Source organism: Eleutherodactylus coqui, chromosome 11 (assembly GCF_035609145.1).
Source record: "Eleutherodactylus coqui strain aEleCoq1 chromosome 11, aEleCoq1.hap1, whole genome shotgun sequence".
NCBI lineage: Eukaryota > Metazoa > Chordata > Amphibia > Anura > Eleutherodactylidae > Eleutherodactylus > Eleutherodactylus coqui.
In genome coordinates, this window is record NC_089847.1 from 3015763 (window position 1) to 3032364 (window position 16602).

The 16602-nt window shown below is 57.2% G+C and overlaps 1 protein-coding gene across 7 annotated transcripts in view; it reads left to right on the forward strand.

The window, feature by feature from the left end:
• Window positions 1–16602, forward strand: part of GSE1 (Gse1 coiled-coil protein) — a 323118-nt gene that overhangs the window by 268150 nt on the left and 38366 nt on the right. The window contains exon 1 of one of the 7 annotated variants that reach the window (XM_066582662.1): window positions 3185–3205. The exons of 4 other annotated variants lie outside the window; for them this stretch is intronic. In XM_066582662.1, the coding sequence (XP_066438759.1) occupies window positions 3199–3205 (7 nt within the window). In that variant the 5' untranslated portion in view covers window positions 3185–3198. Of the gene's footprint in view, window positions 1–3184; window positions 3206–15294; window positions 15420–16602 lie in introns of those variants that run through there. 2 more of the 7 variants (XM_066582663.1, XM_066582664.1) reach the window with 2 other exon arrangements.

Consider the following 16602-nt stretch of genomic DNA (forward strand, 5'->3'; position numbering starts at 1 on the left):
GACTCTACCAGCAGAATAGTGAGTGCAGCTCTGGTGTATAATACAGGATGTAACTCAGGATCAGTACAGGATAAGTAATGTATGTACACAGTGACTCCACCAGCAGAATAGTGAGTGCAGCTCTGGTGTATAATACAGGATGTAACTCAGGATCAGTACAGGATAAGTAATGTATGTACACAGTGACTCCACCAGCAGAATAGTGAGTGCAGCTCTGGAGTATAATGCAGGATGTAACTCAGGGTCAGTACAGGATAAGTAATGTATGTACACAGTGACTCCACCAGCAGAATAGTGAGTGCAGCCCTGGAGTATAATACAGGATGGAACTCCGGATCAGTACAGGATAAGTAATGTATGTACACAGTGACTCCACCAGCAGAATAGTGAGTGCAGCTCTGGGGTATAATACAGGATGTAACTCAGGAGCAGTACAGGATAAGTAATGTATGTACACAGTGACTCCACCAGCAGCAGAATAGTGAGTGCAGCTCTGGGGTATAATACAGGATGTAACTCAGGAGCAGTACAGGATAAGTAATGTATGTACACAGTGACTCCACCAGCAGAATAGTGAGTGCAGCTCTGGGGTATAATACAGGATGTAACTCAGGATCAGTACAGGATAAGTAATGTATGTACACAGTGACTCCACCACCAGCAGAATAGTGAGTGCAGCTCTGGAGGATAATACAGGATGTTACTCAGGAGCAGTACAGGATAAGTAATGTGTGTACACAGTGACTCCAGCAGCAGAATAGTGAGTGCAGCTCTGGAGTATAATACAGGATGTAACTCAGGAGCAGTACAGGATAAGTAATGTATGTACACAGTGACTCCACCAGCAGAATAGTGAGTGCAGCTCTGGAGGATAATACAGGATGTTACTCAGGAGCAGTACAGGATAAGTAATGTATGTACACAGTGACTCTACCAGCAGAATAGTGAGTGCAGCTCTGGTGTATAATACAGGATGTAACTCAGGATCAGTACAGGATAAGTAATGTATGTACACAGTGACTCCACCAGCAGAATAGTGAGTGCAGCTCTGGGGTATAATACAGGATGTAACTCAGGATCAGTACAGGATAAGTAATGTATGTACACAGTGACTCCAGCAGCAGAATAGTGAGTGCAGCTCTGGGGTATAATACAGGATGTAACTCCGGATCAGTACAGGATAAGTAATGTATGTACACAGTGACTCCACCAGCAGAATAGTGAGTGCAGCTCTGGGGTATAATACAGGATGTAACTCAGGAGCAGTACAGGATAAGTAATGTATGTACACAGTGACTCCACCAGCAGCAGAATAGTGAGTGCAGCTCTGGGGTATAATACAGGATGTAACTCAGGAGCAGTACAGGATAAGTAATGTATGTACACAGTGACTCCACCAGCAGGTCGCTGTTGTGGCAACCTGTGACTTGCATTTTAACCCTGTTGATCTCAATGACAGTGTGAGGTTGTAGGGTCCACCAGTGGTCATGCCGCCCCCCATCCGGGTCTTTATGTCCAGTTATTGCAGAAAAATACAAAGAAGTTAAATATATATCAGCAATCTGTGGCTCTGCTGCCCCCTGGTGGGCTCTCCTGGCATTGCAGCTTGTCTTGCACACTGATGTCAGTTGGTTGTGCATCCTGTGAGGGTCTCACTCCCCCCCCTCCCCCGGCTTGATGGTTTGGGGGTACCTTGTGTTTACATGAGCTCCCCCTTTTTCTTCCCTGTCCCCCTATAGTCCACTGCAGGTCTGTACACATCTCACTTAGATAGTTCCTCCTGTCACGTGCCCTGGGTCAGTGGAGGTCCCAGGATATGGTGCCTCATCTGGCTGACCGTGCTGCGCAGCACTCGGTGTTGGTCAGCGACTAATTATTTTGGATAGAATGTTGTTGCGTCCGGAATGCGATCCGTTCCTGATTGGCGCCGGTTCCGCTTCCAGTACTTTCAATCTGCCATAAATATCCCATTAATGGAGGTCCTGCTGTCCGTGCGCGGCGCCACGGGGAGTGCGGATCCCATCTGAGCGCTGCAGCCCTATACGCCACTGGCGGTCGCCGCTGTCATGTGATCATCTGACCTGCAGCGTTGTATCCCCTGAGGCCGTGCGGATTCGCTGGGGTCGTCCGTGCGTTCCGTCCGCGTTAAACACCTACAGCGTTTCCAGTAGCAGCAAAGTGATGAAATCTCGTCGGCGCTACAGGAAAATGTGTGGGAAGTCAGCGGAAACCGACCTGCCGTGCGCAATTTAATTCAACAGGGTGTCAATTAGGCCTGCATGGAGTCCGCCCGTGCCCGCAGCCGGCTCGGCGACCCTGCCCTTGTCTTCATTCTTCTGTACTATGGATGTGTGCGGATGCGCCGGCGCACGGGCGCAATACAGACTTTGTTTTTTGCAAACTCTGGACCTCCCGGTCCGTCCGCAATGCCGCTTGCGGCCGGGCCGCTGATTGGACGGCTTCCATTGACTTCAGCCATCCATGCGAGAACCGCAGCAAAATGGAGCATGCTGGGATTTTTTCCATCTGCAAACGGAAAACGCATTTGTTTTCCGCTCGTGTGCATTAAAACTAATTTTTCCGTAGCGTGCTATGGAGGCGGCGCCGGATACCGCAGCAACAGTCAGCCCGTGTCCACGAGGCCGCAGACCGGATTCCCAAGAGCGCTAGCGCTGTTCCTGAGCGTCCCGGGCGCAACTCGCATCACGCAACGCCTGTTATGTCTCCTCTTCCCCCGTGTGAGCCGCACGAACACCGGAGCTGCTGCAGCGGTGCAAGACGCAGCTGGAAGTGAATGCAATGAAAACACGGGGTTAATACGGCGCCAATGTGCAGCGCTCGCTCCGCTTTGTAAATATAGGAGTGAAATCGGCACCACATTCTGGCGCAGATTTTGTGCTGCATTTTGCTGCACATTTTCCGCGGTGGAGGGTCCGCCAGAAATCCGTGACGTTCGCAGACCTGCAGCCGTTCCACTCATGGGTTAATCTTGAGGGGGGCTGCGGCAGATCCGCTGCACACGAGGGGTTAACGGGATCCCTTTGAGTTTGTAGCAGCTGAAATCTGATGCCTTTTGTCAGGTTGGGGCGGCGGCCTCCCAGGGTGGGCGTGGCCGGAGCAGCAGGTGTTTGCAGGCTCCGCCCCCCCAGGAGACATGTGCCTCTAGGTGAGATGTGACACAAAGGCTCCTCGCTTGTCATGAAAGGTGAGACCCTCTAATCCTCCATCTTTATGTCCGTGGGCTGCGTTTACTGTCCGGCCGCGGTGGGACCACAAGTCCCAGCAGACCTTCAGACGGGCCCGACGTTGGTTTCAGATCGGCGCATCCGATGGGCGAACGCAGCGGCCTGTAAGTCCTGACGGATCGGAACGCATCCGCTGAGACACGTTAACCCCTTCAGGGTCCTCGTACCAGGAGGACGCTGCGGTCCCCGCAGAGAAGGCGTCTCTAGACATCCGCCGCCGCGCCGCTGCTGGGATTTCGGTTTTCATGGTCTTGTGTATGATGTAACTTGTGTACTAGAAGCGGCGCCCCCTGTGGCTCGGGGCGGGGCGCGCGGATTGGTGTCTGCGCCAAAGTCGTAATTAAGTATTAATGTTTAGCCAGATTGGGATCCGGGAAACCAGAGAATCTGCGCAGCGTCCGCCGACCGCACAGCGCCCAGCTGCTCGTGTTTATCAACAGATGGCTGCCTTGTAATGCTGGGGCCCCCAGAGCGGTAGGGGCGGTGTCGGGAGGGGGGCCCCCAGAGCAGTAGGGGCGGTGTCGGGAGGGGGGCCCCCAGGGCAGTAGGGGCGGTGTCGGGAGGGGGGCCCCCAGGGCAGTAGGGGCGGTGTCGGGAGGGGGGCCCCCAGATCGGTAGGGGCGGTGTCGGGAGGGGGGCCCCCAGAGCGGTAGGGGCGGTGTCGGGAGGGGGGCCCCCAGAGCAGCAGGGGCGGTGTCGGGAGGGGGGCCCCCAGAGCAGTAGGGGCGGTGTCGGGAGGGGGGCCCCCAGAGCAGTAGGGGCGGTGTCGGGAGGGGGGCCCCCAGGGCAGTAGGGGCAGTGTCGGGAGGGGGGCCCCCAGGGCAGTAGGGGCAGTGTCGGGAGGGGGGCCCCCAGGGCAGTAGGGGCGGTGTCGGGAGGGGGGCCCCCAGGGCAGTAGGGGCGGTGTCGAGAGGGGGGCCCCCAGAGCAGTAGGGGCGGTGTCGGAGGGGGGGCCCCCAGAGCAGTGGGGGCGGTGTCGGGAGGGGGGCCCCCAGAGCAGTGGGGGCGGTGTCGGGAGGGAGGCCCCCAGAGCAGTAGGGGCGGTGTCGGAGGGGGGGCCCCCAGAGCAGTAGGGGCGGTGTCGGGAGGGGGGCCCCCAGAGCAGTAGGGGCGGTGTCTGGAGGGGGGGCCCCCAGAGCAGTAGGGGCGGTGTCGGGAGGGGGGCCCCCAGAGCTGTAAGAGCCGTCCAACCTCTCGCACTTCGCGGCTGTAGATGCGTATTTCCGTTATTGTGTAATGGCGGTGAAGGATCCGCAGGAATGTATCACGAGGGCGGGGGATCCTGTAATCTCGTGGGCCTCCGTACTCATCGGACTGCAGTTGTTCGCACCGCCGGCGCTCGCTGTATGGGGGGTCGGACTGCAGACGTTATTACCGGGGGGTCGGACTGCAGGCGTTATTACCGGGGGGGGGGCGGCCTTCCTGCGGCGGTCTCTGTCGCCCTCGGGTCACCGCTGGGGTAACTGAGGACTTGGTCGCCATGTAGTCTTCTATATGGGGACTGAGTGACTCTACATTTTGGGGTCCCCTCTGGTGGTCCTGCATGTGTGACCCCCCCCCCCCCCCCCCCGACCCCCTCAGATGCGTCATTGAGTGTCCATGAGAATCGTGGGGGGGGGGCAGCGAGCGGGTCGGTGGCGGAGGCAGACATGTCTGATGTACGGTGGGCCCCTCGGACAGCAGGCGGCGGGGGCAGCGCTGCGCACATGAGGCCGGTATGCCATAGAGTCGGCCATCGAGATCTCCTGGTGTCGCCTCCGATGATCAGTCATGTTATGAAGGACGAGGCTTCCAACCTCAAGAGACCCCCGAAGACTGCGCCGAGACCCCCACACCCACCTCAGTGCCCTCCTTATTGGAATGTGTGTGACAGAGGACCACCGAGCCCTCCAGCCTGCTGACTGTCTCCCTGTGCATCGCCTTATTATAGATGAGCGCCCTTGTAGAGGTGTTGTGGCGCTGCCAGGGAGTCGGGCACACGGGATTAAACTCCTGGCACCCCTGTGCCCCTCTAATATCAGGGGCTGAGGTGGAGGTGAGGGGCTCGCAGGCAGACTGGCACAACAGAGACGGCTATCAGCCACCTCTCTGTTGCACTCTGTTATCAGCCATTTCAGGTCAGGTGAATATAATCTATTGTTCTCTGTTATCAGCCCGTCTGCAGTATTGCCTGCTTGTTCTGTTCAGCTTATTATCCTTTGGGATCAGATATCCAGGTGACAGCAGAACATAAAGATGTAAATTGCGTAATTGCGTTTCACCTGCAGCCGCGTGGAGGGGGGGGGGGGGGTCGGGATCCCCCGCTGCGCGGATGATTACAATGGATGGCATTTGTATCGGGACGCTGATCATCAGCCGTTTCATCCACCATTGTTCAGCCCTGATTAGACCTGAGGGGCAGGGGGGGGGATTCGTTTTCGTGGCGCCGTGATTTGTATTATATTCGCTGTTCTTGGCCTGTAAACGTTCCATCGGGCCATTTAAAAAGGGCGAATCGCTCCAAATACGCAGCGAGGGCGCACCGGCTCTGCATCGGCGGTCAGCCATATAATCGTCATGTGGCCCCCAATGTGAGCCGCGGCAGGAGAGTGAGGCCAATCCCGGGGATCGCGATGATTACACGAGCGCCGCGCTGCGCCATTCACTTTCCTGATGGATCCTTTCCTGTAGACCACCTACAGAGGGGTCCGACTGTAACCGTGGAGACGCGGCGCTGTGTATATAAGGTTCTGGCGGGAACCATGGAGACGCGGCGCTGTGTGTACGAGGTTCTGGCCGTATCCATGGAGATGCGGGGCTGTGTGTACGAGGTTCTGGCGGTATCCATGGAGACGCGGGGCTGTGTGTACGAGGTTCTGGCAGTAACCATGGAGATGCGGGGCTGTGTGTACGAGGTTCTGGCGGTATCCATGGAGACGCGGCGCTGTGTGTACGAGGTTCTGGCGGTAACCATGGAGACGCGGGGCTGTGTGTACGAGGTTCTGGCGGTAACCATGGAGACGTGGGGCTGTGTGTACGAGGTTCTGGCGGTAACCGTGGAGACGCGGCGCTCCGCACACGAGCTTTGTACACAAAACTGGACTGCGGTTTTCATCGGTATTTGGTTGGTTGCGGTCTTTGAGTTTTCCGTTTTTCGGCCGTTTCAGATGTTTGCGCACGCAGCCGTTCGGTAGGCGGTCCTACAAAGTCGTAGATCGTAGGGTCGTCCGCGGGTTTGCACAGCTGGAAACATCCATTGATGTTCAAGGGTCTCTCCGCTCCGGACCCTTTATCAACAAGAGGATCCCCGCCGCCCCGCCGGACCCCCGAGATCAGCTGGAGTCTGTGGAAGTATGTCTATTCCCTGCAGCGCCCCCACTGGGGCAGGGAAGCATCACACCGGGTCCTCCGGCACGAGGGGCCCGCTCTGTATCCGCGCTCCTCTATCAGCTCTATTAAAGGGGCGTTCTAATCCGGTTTGGATGAGGACTAGTTGTGCGCGGCGGTGGCCGTGCGGATGGCGCTGCCTGCTGGCCTTCGGGGGTCTTGTTTTGCCACGGTCTGACTTGTTGCCGTCTCTCACAGAGGACACGAGACGCGGCGTCAGCAGCTGCCCGCCAGAAGAGAACACGCCAGAGGCGCTTCACACAACGAGCGTCTTGTGGAGATGGCAGCATCTGAGAGTCATATGGTGGGTGAGAACAAAGCCCCTCGCAGCCGAGCGACAGACACGGCCGCCATTAACACGCCTGCATTATGCATCATCTCCCGTTATCAGCCGCGCCGAACTACAGAGCCTGCGCCACGCGATGATGTCACTTGTAGCGTAAAGTGCGCTGCGTCTGCGAGAACCTGAAGGGTCAGTGTGCGTGAGCCCAAAGGCTGCGCAGTCACATGACCACAATCGCCGTATGCTTCCCAACTCCACTAGGGACCCCCAACACACATCTAGGTGGTCCGGCAGCTTGTGGGTGGGTCACTAGCAGCGCCGAAGCTGCATGTTGTCTGCTGTGGATTTGTACATGGAAATCCGTAGCGTATTACAGGAGCAGCGGTGCGAATGCGATCCGCAAACCGTCATCCGCTCTGCAGAACAATCCTGCGGTGTGAATCGCGCGGCGGCGCCTTCTGCTGTGGATTTTCTTCCTTTCAAATGAGGTGAATTTCGTATGTGACACTCGGCGCGGACCGTGAAACCTGCGAACAGTGTCTATGCAGTTTTATCATATTGTAAAGAGAAGCGTCCCGTGTCTTTATGCGGCCGCGTGAACGCCGGCGAGCGCGGTATATAGATCGATTGACTTATATTGCGCTCTTAAACCTGCGGCTGCGATGTGTTTTACAAGACAGGTGCGTTGCTGCAACCTGCAGAGGGGGCGCACCGAGGTGAGGTGCGCGGAGGGAGGGGAGGTGAGGTGCGCAGAGGGAGGTGCACGGAGGTGAGGTGCGCCGAGGGAGGGGAGGTGCCAGGAGGTGCGCGGAGGGAGGTGCCAGGAGGTGCGCGGAGGGAGGTGTGTGGAGGGAGGTAAGGTGCGCAGAGAGAGGTGCCAGGAGGTGTGCAGAGGGAGGTGCGCGGAGGGAGGTGCGCGGAGGTGAGGTGCGCCGAGGGAGGGGAGGTGCCAGGAGGGAGATGAGATGCCAGGAGGTGCGCGGAGGGAGGTGTGTGGAGGGAGGTAAGGTGCGCAGAGAGAGGTGCCAGGAGGTGTGTGGAGGGAGGTAAGGTGCGCAGAGAGAGGTGCCAGGAGGTGTGTGGAGGGAGGTAAGGTGCGCAGAGAGAGGTGCCAGGAGGTGCGCGGAGGTGAGGTGCGCCGAGGGAGGGGAGGTGCCAGGAGGGAGGTGAGATGCCAGGAGGTGCGCGGAGGGAGGTGTGTGGAGGGAGGTGCCAGGAGGTGCGCAGAGGGAGGTGCCAGGAGGTGCGCGGAGGGAGGTGTGTGGAGGGAGGTGAGGTGCGCGGAGGGAGGTGTGTGGAGGGAGGTGCCAGGAGGTGCGCGGAGGGAGGTGCGCGGAGGGAGGTGCCAGGAGGTGCGCGGAGGGAGGTGCGCGGAGGGAGGTGCCAGGAGGTGTGTGGAGGGAGGTGCCAGGAGGTGCGCGGAGGGAGGTCAGATGCAGCCTGAGGAGACAAGTATAAAGTATGTTAGAAAGTTGCTTAAGTTCTCATTAGACTGCGAAGATTAATTTGCATCTAATTGGATGGACGGCCCCTCCCCCATTGAAAGTGATGCAGATAACACATGCGCACTGGGGGTCCGCATCCCCCTCTATCTGACAGCGGGATCACCTTCCATCCACTACAAGGTCTTAGTTTAATTAGTGGCTGAGTATGCAGATGAGTGGGCGGGGCCAGATTCCTGCAGGCGTTGGGGAGGGGCTCATCCTCACAATGTCTCATGTTTAATGGCATAACTCCATGCGGGCTCAGACACAGTCTACACGGCGCAGCTTGTGCAATGCAGCAGCAGAACGCGAGGCAAAGTCTTTACAGGCCCCATTATGTGGTAGAGGAGCCTTTTGGGCCGGGGACGGCTGTTACCTCTGCACCCCCTATAGCTGAGCCCCCATGACGGCGAGGTTGCAGCGCTCCCCAGCGTATACGATGGTGGCTCCGCCATCCCCGCATCATCTGGTTTTGTGGAGTAAGGCTTCCTGGCAGCGCGGCGCAGTGCTGACCATTCATGTGGGCTCCCGCTGTCACTGCCAATCTGCTTATTTCAGTCCAATGAAAGAATAATGGCTTCCCTCCATTAGCAGCTGCCCCCTCGCTCCCCGCGGACCCGCTCTCCCGTGCATTGCTTTGCAATTTGTGCCCCCCCCTTGCTTCCTGTGATCTTGGCACAGCTTGATGGGATTTGGCACGGCGCGGGCGCTGCTGGGCTCTGCACATAATATTCTTGTTTTCCGTGATGTCGCAGACCCTTCTGGCGCTGAAAGGGTGACGTTTTTGGCCTATACAGAGATTTGCGCGGCGTTGATGAAGAGTCTTACATGCTGTCCTGGCACTCCGGTGACTTGACCCGATCTCAAGCTGTGCTGAACATTGCAGGCTATCATTAGTCATGAGGATCGGGGGAGGCGGCGGCGGAGAGGGAATTGGTGCTTGAACCGGGACCCGGCGAGGAAAGAAGAAGCCCTTGAAACTATTAGCTTGTAATTACAGATTGGGGAGGCGCGGGGCCCGGGGTCTGGTGTCGGAGGAGCGCCGATGAAAGGAGACAGTAATTACTAAATCTGCAGGAGGCAGGCAGAGTGCTGATTAGTGATTGCTGCCAGGAGAGGTGCAGCTTCCACACCGCGCAGCCATGGCGGCCTTATCATTAGTGTGCCGCTACTAATTAGCAATGCACCGCTGAAGTGGGCGATCCAGGGCGTCGGGAGCCTGTAACAAGCCCTGAGCCATTCCCCCAGACTCGGCGCGTTGGGTTTTGATGCTGATTAGGGCTGGCAGGATGGGCATGTAGTACACGGGGACTGGCGTCAGTAGGCGCAGGAGATGGCGCTCCGGATCCATACATTCCAGCAGGGATGTCGCTGCCAATGTTCTGGGATAACAAACCGAAGGGTTAAACCAGAAACACGACCGCGATGGAACTACACGACGACCCTCGGAGCGCCGTCCATGTTATTCCTTACATCATCGCGGCCGCTGGTTTAGCTGCGGGGTGGGCAGGCTTCCTGTGGCACCCCCTCATGATCTCCACCAGCGCCCCCCAACGGGTCATGTCAGGATTTCCTCAGGTGTCCTCTCGATAGGACATCCTCAAACCATGACCTGTTGGGGGTCCTGTGGACTGAAGTCTGGGAGTCGCTGATATGTACCCATGTAATACTCTGTTTATTGCACCCTTTAACACTTTGCTGCCTGGAGTTTTTAGTAGGGGCTGGGAGTTGTTTAGTGGGGGCAGCGCTGGATCCGGGCCCGCTTGTACAGTCTGAGCAGTGTGACTGCTAGTAATCTGCAAGTGAGGGCTGGTGCAGGTCTGAGCGATGATCGTCCCTGTGTGAAAACCAGAAGCCAAGACCCCCATCTGCAGACGGCTGTTTGGGGGTTCGGACCCCTCAGCAGGGCGCAGTCGGGTTCGGGTTGGCGTGCGGTTTGTTCTCGCGGAGACTAGTAGGTCATGTGGCGCTCTGTGATGGGTCAGATCTACAACGGGCGTATGTCTGCTTCGTATTGTGAGCCGAACCCGCTGACCGGCGTCGGGGTGTTCGGACCCAAGTTTATCACGCATGTGCAAACCGCAGCACGTAATACGGGTCCAAGGCCCACTAAGGTCGGTGGGATCGCTTGGATACGTATTCACTGCGTATTTACGCATGAAATTGGCGCGGCCTTCCTGCATTTTTTTTTCCGGCCGTGAAATATGAAATGAATATGGAAAAAAAGAAGTTAGCGATGCGAAGAAAAGGATTGCGCAGCGCGGCCTCACAGCGGGGCGCGGCCTCACACCGGACCGCGGCCTCACACCGGAGCGCGGCCTCACACCGGAGCGCGGCCTCACACCGGAGCGCGGCCTCACACCGGAGCGCGGCCTCACACCGGAGCGCGGCCTCACACCGGAGCGCGGCCTCACACCGGACCGCGGCCTCACACCGGACCGCGGCCTCACACCATACACGTGCGGACGACTCCAGCCAAGCGTTTCCTCTTTGCACGGCTTTCGATGCCTTCAGAGGAAGCGATTCATATCTGGTCGTTTATTGTCCTCCGCCACCATTTTTCTTCATTTTGGGTGGGACGGCCTGTGATCCCGCAGCTGCGGAGGCTTCTGGCTGTTTAGCATGCCTGGCTTATTGATGGTACTGCCCCTTTAATAAACTCATGGCTTCCTCTTATCTCCTTCCTCCCCTCTAATGAGGCAGCTCAGGATTTCCAGTCCTCACTCCCTTTCACTAATCTCCTCTTCTTCCTTAGCTCTGGCGTGTTGATAATCCCGTGGAGCGACTCTGTGTGTCTGCAGTGTCCCCTGCTGGTCGTTGAGGGGATTACAGATGCATTTGGTAGATATATGCAGCTGACCGCTCTTACAGTGGATCCACATATTATGGTGGCTGACCCTTTAGCCGTAGCTGTCGCTGCAGGTGACTTGTCAGCGTAAGCTGCTGTGCGTACATGAGGAGAACACTAGATCTGCCCGTGATGACACTCGTATATGGGATTTATCACTAGCTTCCCCCCGTTTGCTCTACATATCAGTTGTCTTTGAGCTGGTGGGTGTAGACTGCTGCTATACATCACACAGCATGGAGGACGTTATACAGCAGTACTGAGCAGTGTAGATGTGATTCCAATAGCTGCAAGGATTGGCTGCCGCAGCACATCTAGGCGAGTCTCTCTGCTTCTCCTTCTTTTGCGGTCCGTAGATGTCTATGATCTGGAGACGAAGCGCTCCAGGGTGCCGAGGGATGACCTTGGATTAAACAAGGTGCAGGATAAGAATTGGCACCTCTGTTGGTTGTGCGACAGCCGCAGCCACCCGACAGAAGACCACAACGCACTGAACCGGAGGACCAGGAACGAGGCTGGCGTTGAAGTGTTAACTACACATCTCTGTGCCAGACTTCAGGCTTTTGGGTATTTTTGGGAAGTCTGGCACAGAAACAGCAGCTGATGAAGACCCTTCAACTCCAGCCTCGTTCCTGGTCCTGCAGTTCATTGGCCATGGTCCCGTTTTCCCTTCTCTTCTCTGCATAGATGTCTATGGGCACTATGAGACAAACTTCACATGACAACAGGCAGTGGAGAGCAAATCAGCAGGAAGGGAGACCCCTAGTGGCAGCACTTTACAGGGATTTTTCAGCACAGAAATATAATTTTTGGTAAATAAGGCTAATTGCACTTTTGCTGCGAGTTCGGTCATTGATATACGAGTGTTATCACTTGTGGTAAATCTGCCCCGGGCCCCATGGGTGATTACCCCGTCCTCCAGTCTGCAGCAGGCCATGTAAGTCCTCATGGAGGGATTGTACTATTGTACGGAGGAGACGGAGGCGATCAGGAGGACTGCGTGTGGATAGGCGAATGATGCCATTGATCTCGGGGGGCTATAGGCAGGGGGTTCTAATGTCTGAGGATCTGGCAGGATTGTTGGGGGTGAACGTCCCAACAGCTCTTGGATGTCTACACGTCTATGACAAGACACGCAGAGAGATACAAGACTGGGGTGCAGGATGGCGAGGGTGGCCCTCCCTGGGGCTGGTTGAGGGTGGCCCTCCCCTGGGGTGCGGAAAGGTGAGGGTGACCCTCCCTGAGGGCTGGTTGAGGGTGGCCCTCCCCTGGGGTGCGGGATGGCGAGGGTGACCCTCCCTGGGGCTGGTTGAGGGTGTTCCTCCCCTAGGGTGCGGGATTGCGAGGGTGACCCTCCCTGGGGCTGGTTGAGGGTGTTCCTCCCCTAGGGTGCGGGATTGCGAGGGTGACCCTCCCTGGGGCTGGTTGAGGGTGTTCCTCCCCTAGGGTGCGGGATTGCGAGGGTGACCCTCCCTGAGGGCTGGTTGAGGGTGGCCCTCCCCTGGTGTGCGGGATGGTGAGGGTGACCCTCCCTGGGGCTGGTTGAGGGTGGCCCTCCCCTGGGGTGCGGGATGGTGAGGGTGACCCTCCCTGGGGCTGGTTGAGGGTGTTTCTCCCCTAGGGTGCGGGATTGCGAGGGTGACCCTCCCTGAGGGCTGGTTGAGGGTGGCCCTCCCCTGGTGTGCGGGATGGTGAGGGTGACCCTCCCTGGGGCTGGTTGAGGGTGGCCCTCCCCTGGGGTGCGGGATGGCGAGGGTGACCCTCACTGGGGCTGGTTGAGGGTGGCCCTCCCCTGGGGTGCAGGGTGCCGAGGGTGTCCCTCCCAGGGCTGGTTGAGGGTGGCCCTCCCCTGGGGTGCGGGATGGTGAGGGTGGCCCTCCCCTGGGGTGCGGGATGGTGAGGGTGGCCCTCCCGGGGCTGTAGTGTCTTCTGTGAGATGGTGAAACCCCTTTACCCTACATTTTACACGGCGGCGCTCTTCCGCACGGATGTTTGGCGTGACGCTGGCACCTGGGCCTCTGTCATTGAAAGATTAATGTGCCTACAAAGCTGTGCTTTATCTGCAGCCGCGTCGGGGGGGTCTGATGAACCTCGTCTGTCCCCGGAGACCGCGACTTGTCGTGTGCTCTACAGGCAACGCAAAAATTCAATATCTGGTAGGCAAGACCTGCGCAGGAAGCCACGGCTGACGGAGCGCGGCGGTAATTATATCAGTGCCTCGTCAGCGCGCTCCAGAAGTGACTCCTGCTCTCATTACTTCTTTGTTTATCTACTTCTCGGCTCCGTGTGGAATACAAAGAATAGCGCGCTCCGATGATAACCGCCACGTTTCTTCCCGCCGCCTTCTAGGATAAAAAGGGGGATTCAAAATTCTAATAGGAAACGTCTTGTTCTGCTTCCGGTGGGAGTTGTAGTCCGTCCTCGTAACCCTCGCAGTGCTGCTGCTCTTGGAGGGACGGATGCGGTTACAGTAAGTAACCTTACGGAGCTTCCTGATGACCGATCACTAAGGCAGAGACGAGCCGTCCGCCCCGATCCTGCGTGGAGACCTGATATAAAGGCCATTAAGTACCGACATTGCAGGCTTCTCACCCAGCCACCCAGAACCCTACGACCCTGCTGGGGGTCAGTAGATGGGGGTCTCTTCCTTCAGGTTTGGCCTGCGTCCTTAGTCATGTTGGAAGATTGCATATTGACTTTTAGGGCAGCAAAGTTCCAATAGGTGGCGCTGCTGAGAAATTATAACATTTCTCATTTGCATACCTCATATCCCAGGGAGCATTGCATGACCTACAAATCTCTGCACCTACTTGGTTCTCTCCACAAGGAGAAACAGTACCTCTTACCAATCCATAATTAAAGGGTACCTTTAATTTAAAGGGTTGGACAGGGGCTGCTAAGTCCGGGGGAGCAATTTGTATACTTGCTTGTCCCTGCAGTCATTAACCGTATGCCCACAAACCCCGAGCTGCGTGGACTCCTTGTCTTCATCACTGTCCATGGTGAGAGGATGGGACAGCAGGCAGGTATACTAATCACCCGGACTTCGCGGCCGCTGTCCTATCAGCCTATAAACTTCCAGTAGTTTGAGGTTTGTAAGGCCCGACAGGTTCCCTTTAACCGGGGGGGGGATGGTTATAGCATTCTGGCTGCTTCTCTGATACGTAAAGCTGGTTTCGGACTTGTGGTAATTGTGGGCCCGTACATGGCTGATACACTGGAACGGGGTGCGTTAAAGCGGCTGTGCAGTTACTGGAGACCCTCACTTCAATATATCCCCTGTATTAAAGTAACGTGAAGTACCCCTCCGCGGCCCCCGGGATCCAGTGCTGCAGCCCGCTGTGGTCCCGGTGTTTGTTGTGACGGATGATATCACAGGGAATCAGGTGATTGCTCGTTCTTGGCGCTCACATCCTGCGAATCACGGCGTCAGGGGTTCAGGAACGTGATTGGCTGCAGCAGTCACCTGACCTCATCCATCGCAACAAACAGGACCCCAGCGGGGCTGCAGAGCTGGATCCCGGCGGCCGCGGAGGGGTAAGTATAGTTCTGCTTATTGTTGTAATACAGGGTCCAATTGAAGCAGGGGTCTCCAGTAACCGGACCACCCCTCGAAGATGTGCAGATGATGCTGCCGGCGACGATCGGCCCTCAGTAGTTACAGACGTGTTAATAGGAATAAGCGAATATAACCGAAGTCTGAAGGAAACTCTTCGCCGCCGCAGTCGCCCCATTCTGATGCCCGGGGAACTTTTTATGTAGCGCTTGACCTCCGCGCAGAAGTGACTGGTGTCCGGCATGCGAACGGCAGCCATAGTTTGGACCCTTCGAGCAGCTGATACTTTCTTGTCTCCCTCTTGCATCCCAGTATCTTCCTCCTCTCATATCCCCCCTTCCTGATGGGAGGACGCGGAGGGGTCAGACGCCCCCCTGATGGCTCTTTGAATAGCCTCCTCTGCTGAGTCTCATGACAAAACGGTCAGTGTTATCTGCAGGCAGCCGGCGGCCGGGGGGACGGGCGGCCGTGTGACGCTGGTGGCAGCTGTTCCCGGCTTGTTTTCAGTGCGGTGCTGCTTTGTTAGATAAGCCTGCTGAGGATAATGCCGGCTCCGGGACTCCGCCATCTCGTCCGTCCGCCCAGCAGAAACTAAGAAGCTTCTCGAGCGACCACCTCGTCTGCGCTCCATAGTAAGGTGACGGTGGCGGCGGTGTTGTTGTGCTTCCATCCCTTTGTCTCTCATTCATCCTCTCACTTTCCCCTCTGCTCTTTCTTGCCAGTTCCATTGTCCCTCGGCGCGGCGTTGCCCCCGTGTGCGGAGCGGCCGGTGCCCCCGTGTCCCTCCAGACCTGACCAGATTCGGTGTTTGATTCCCTGTTGATCCGGACGCGAGGCTTCTGCTCCGGCCAGGCGTGCAGCTGGCAGGCGGTTTCGCCTCTGGGAAATTCTTGCTCCTTCCTCTTTGTTGCACGCCTTTCAGGGACGAGACGGAAGAGCCGGCCGCCTCGCATTTCCCTTGTTACTGCTGTGAGGATCAGACTTTAATGCTGGCGCTGTGAATGCCCTGCGGTTCTCCGTGCCGCGGCTCTCGGCGTCTGTAATCTGATGAGGAAATGTTGTTCTTTTTTCTGCTGGCTGTGAAACGCGTCGGCGGAGGGTCAGGCGAGAGTTCAGCGATATTCAGTGTCGTAGCCAGGATTCCCTCTAGGTCACGCGGCGCGCCTCCGGTGTAAAGCGCTGTATTCAGTATATGCCTTGCCCGTATTGACGCCGCGCCTCGTGATGACCATTCATCTAGTGGATGGCCTGGTCTGATTGGCGCACACTCTTGGGTAAGTTTCCTTGTCGGGAGTGTGAAGCCCTGAAAGGGTTTCGTATGAGTTTGGTCTGTAGATGTGGCGCAACGCAGTTTCTAGAATGAGGCCGCGGAGCAACTTCTTGTCTTGCTCTGGATCAACCCTGACGTGCACATGGTTGGTCGCGGACACACAGCTCCAGATTATTGGCTTGTTTGAGGATCCGGTGGATCCGTCGCAGCGTCCTTCGTCTCTGGTTACCTTGTACCTCGGGTTGGTCGCGTTAGATTTGTCATATGGTCCCTTGTTGCGTGCCGTTGGTATCGGTCGTGTTCCGTGACTGCGCCGGTCCAGAAGGTCCCCGTAGAACGGCCGGTCATTTAGATGAAGTCATTGGTGTGTTTTGCACGTTGAGTTCTGTGTACTGGATTCTGATTGGCTGTCCTGCCCCGTCCCCGACAGATTGGTTGTCAGTGAGGGTTGCTTCGCGCGGGTGCTTCAGTCTGTGTAATACGCAGCGTTTTCACGGGCCCGATCTCTGCGGGATCCCCTCGTATTGGGGTTTTTTGTACACGTATTTAT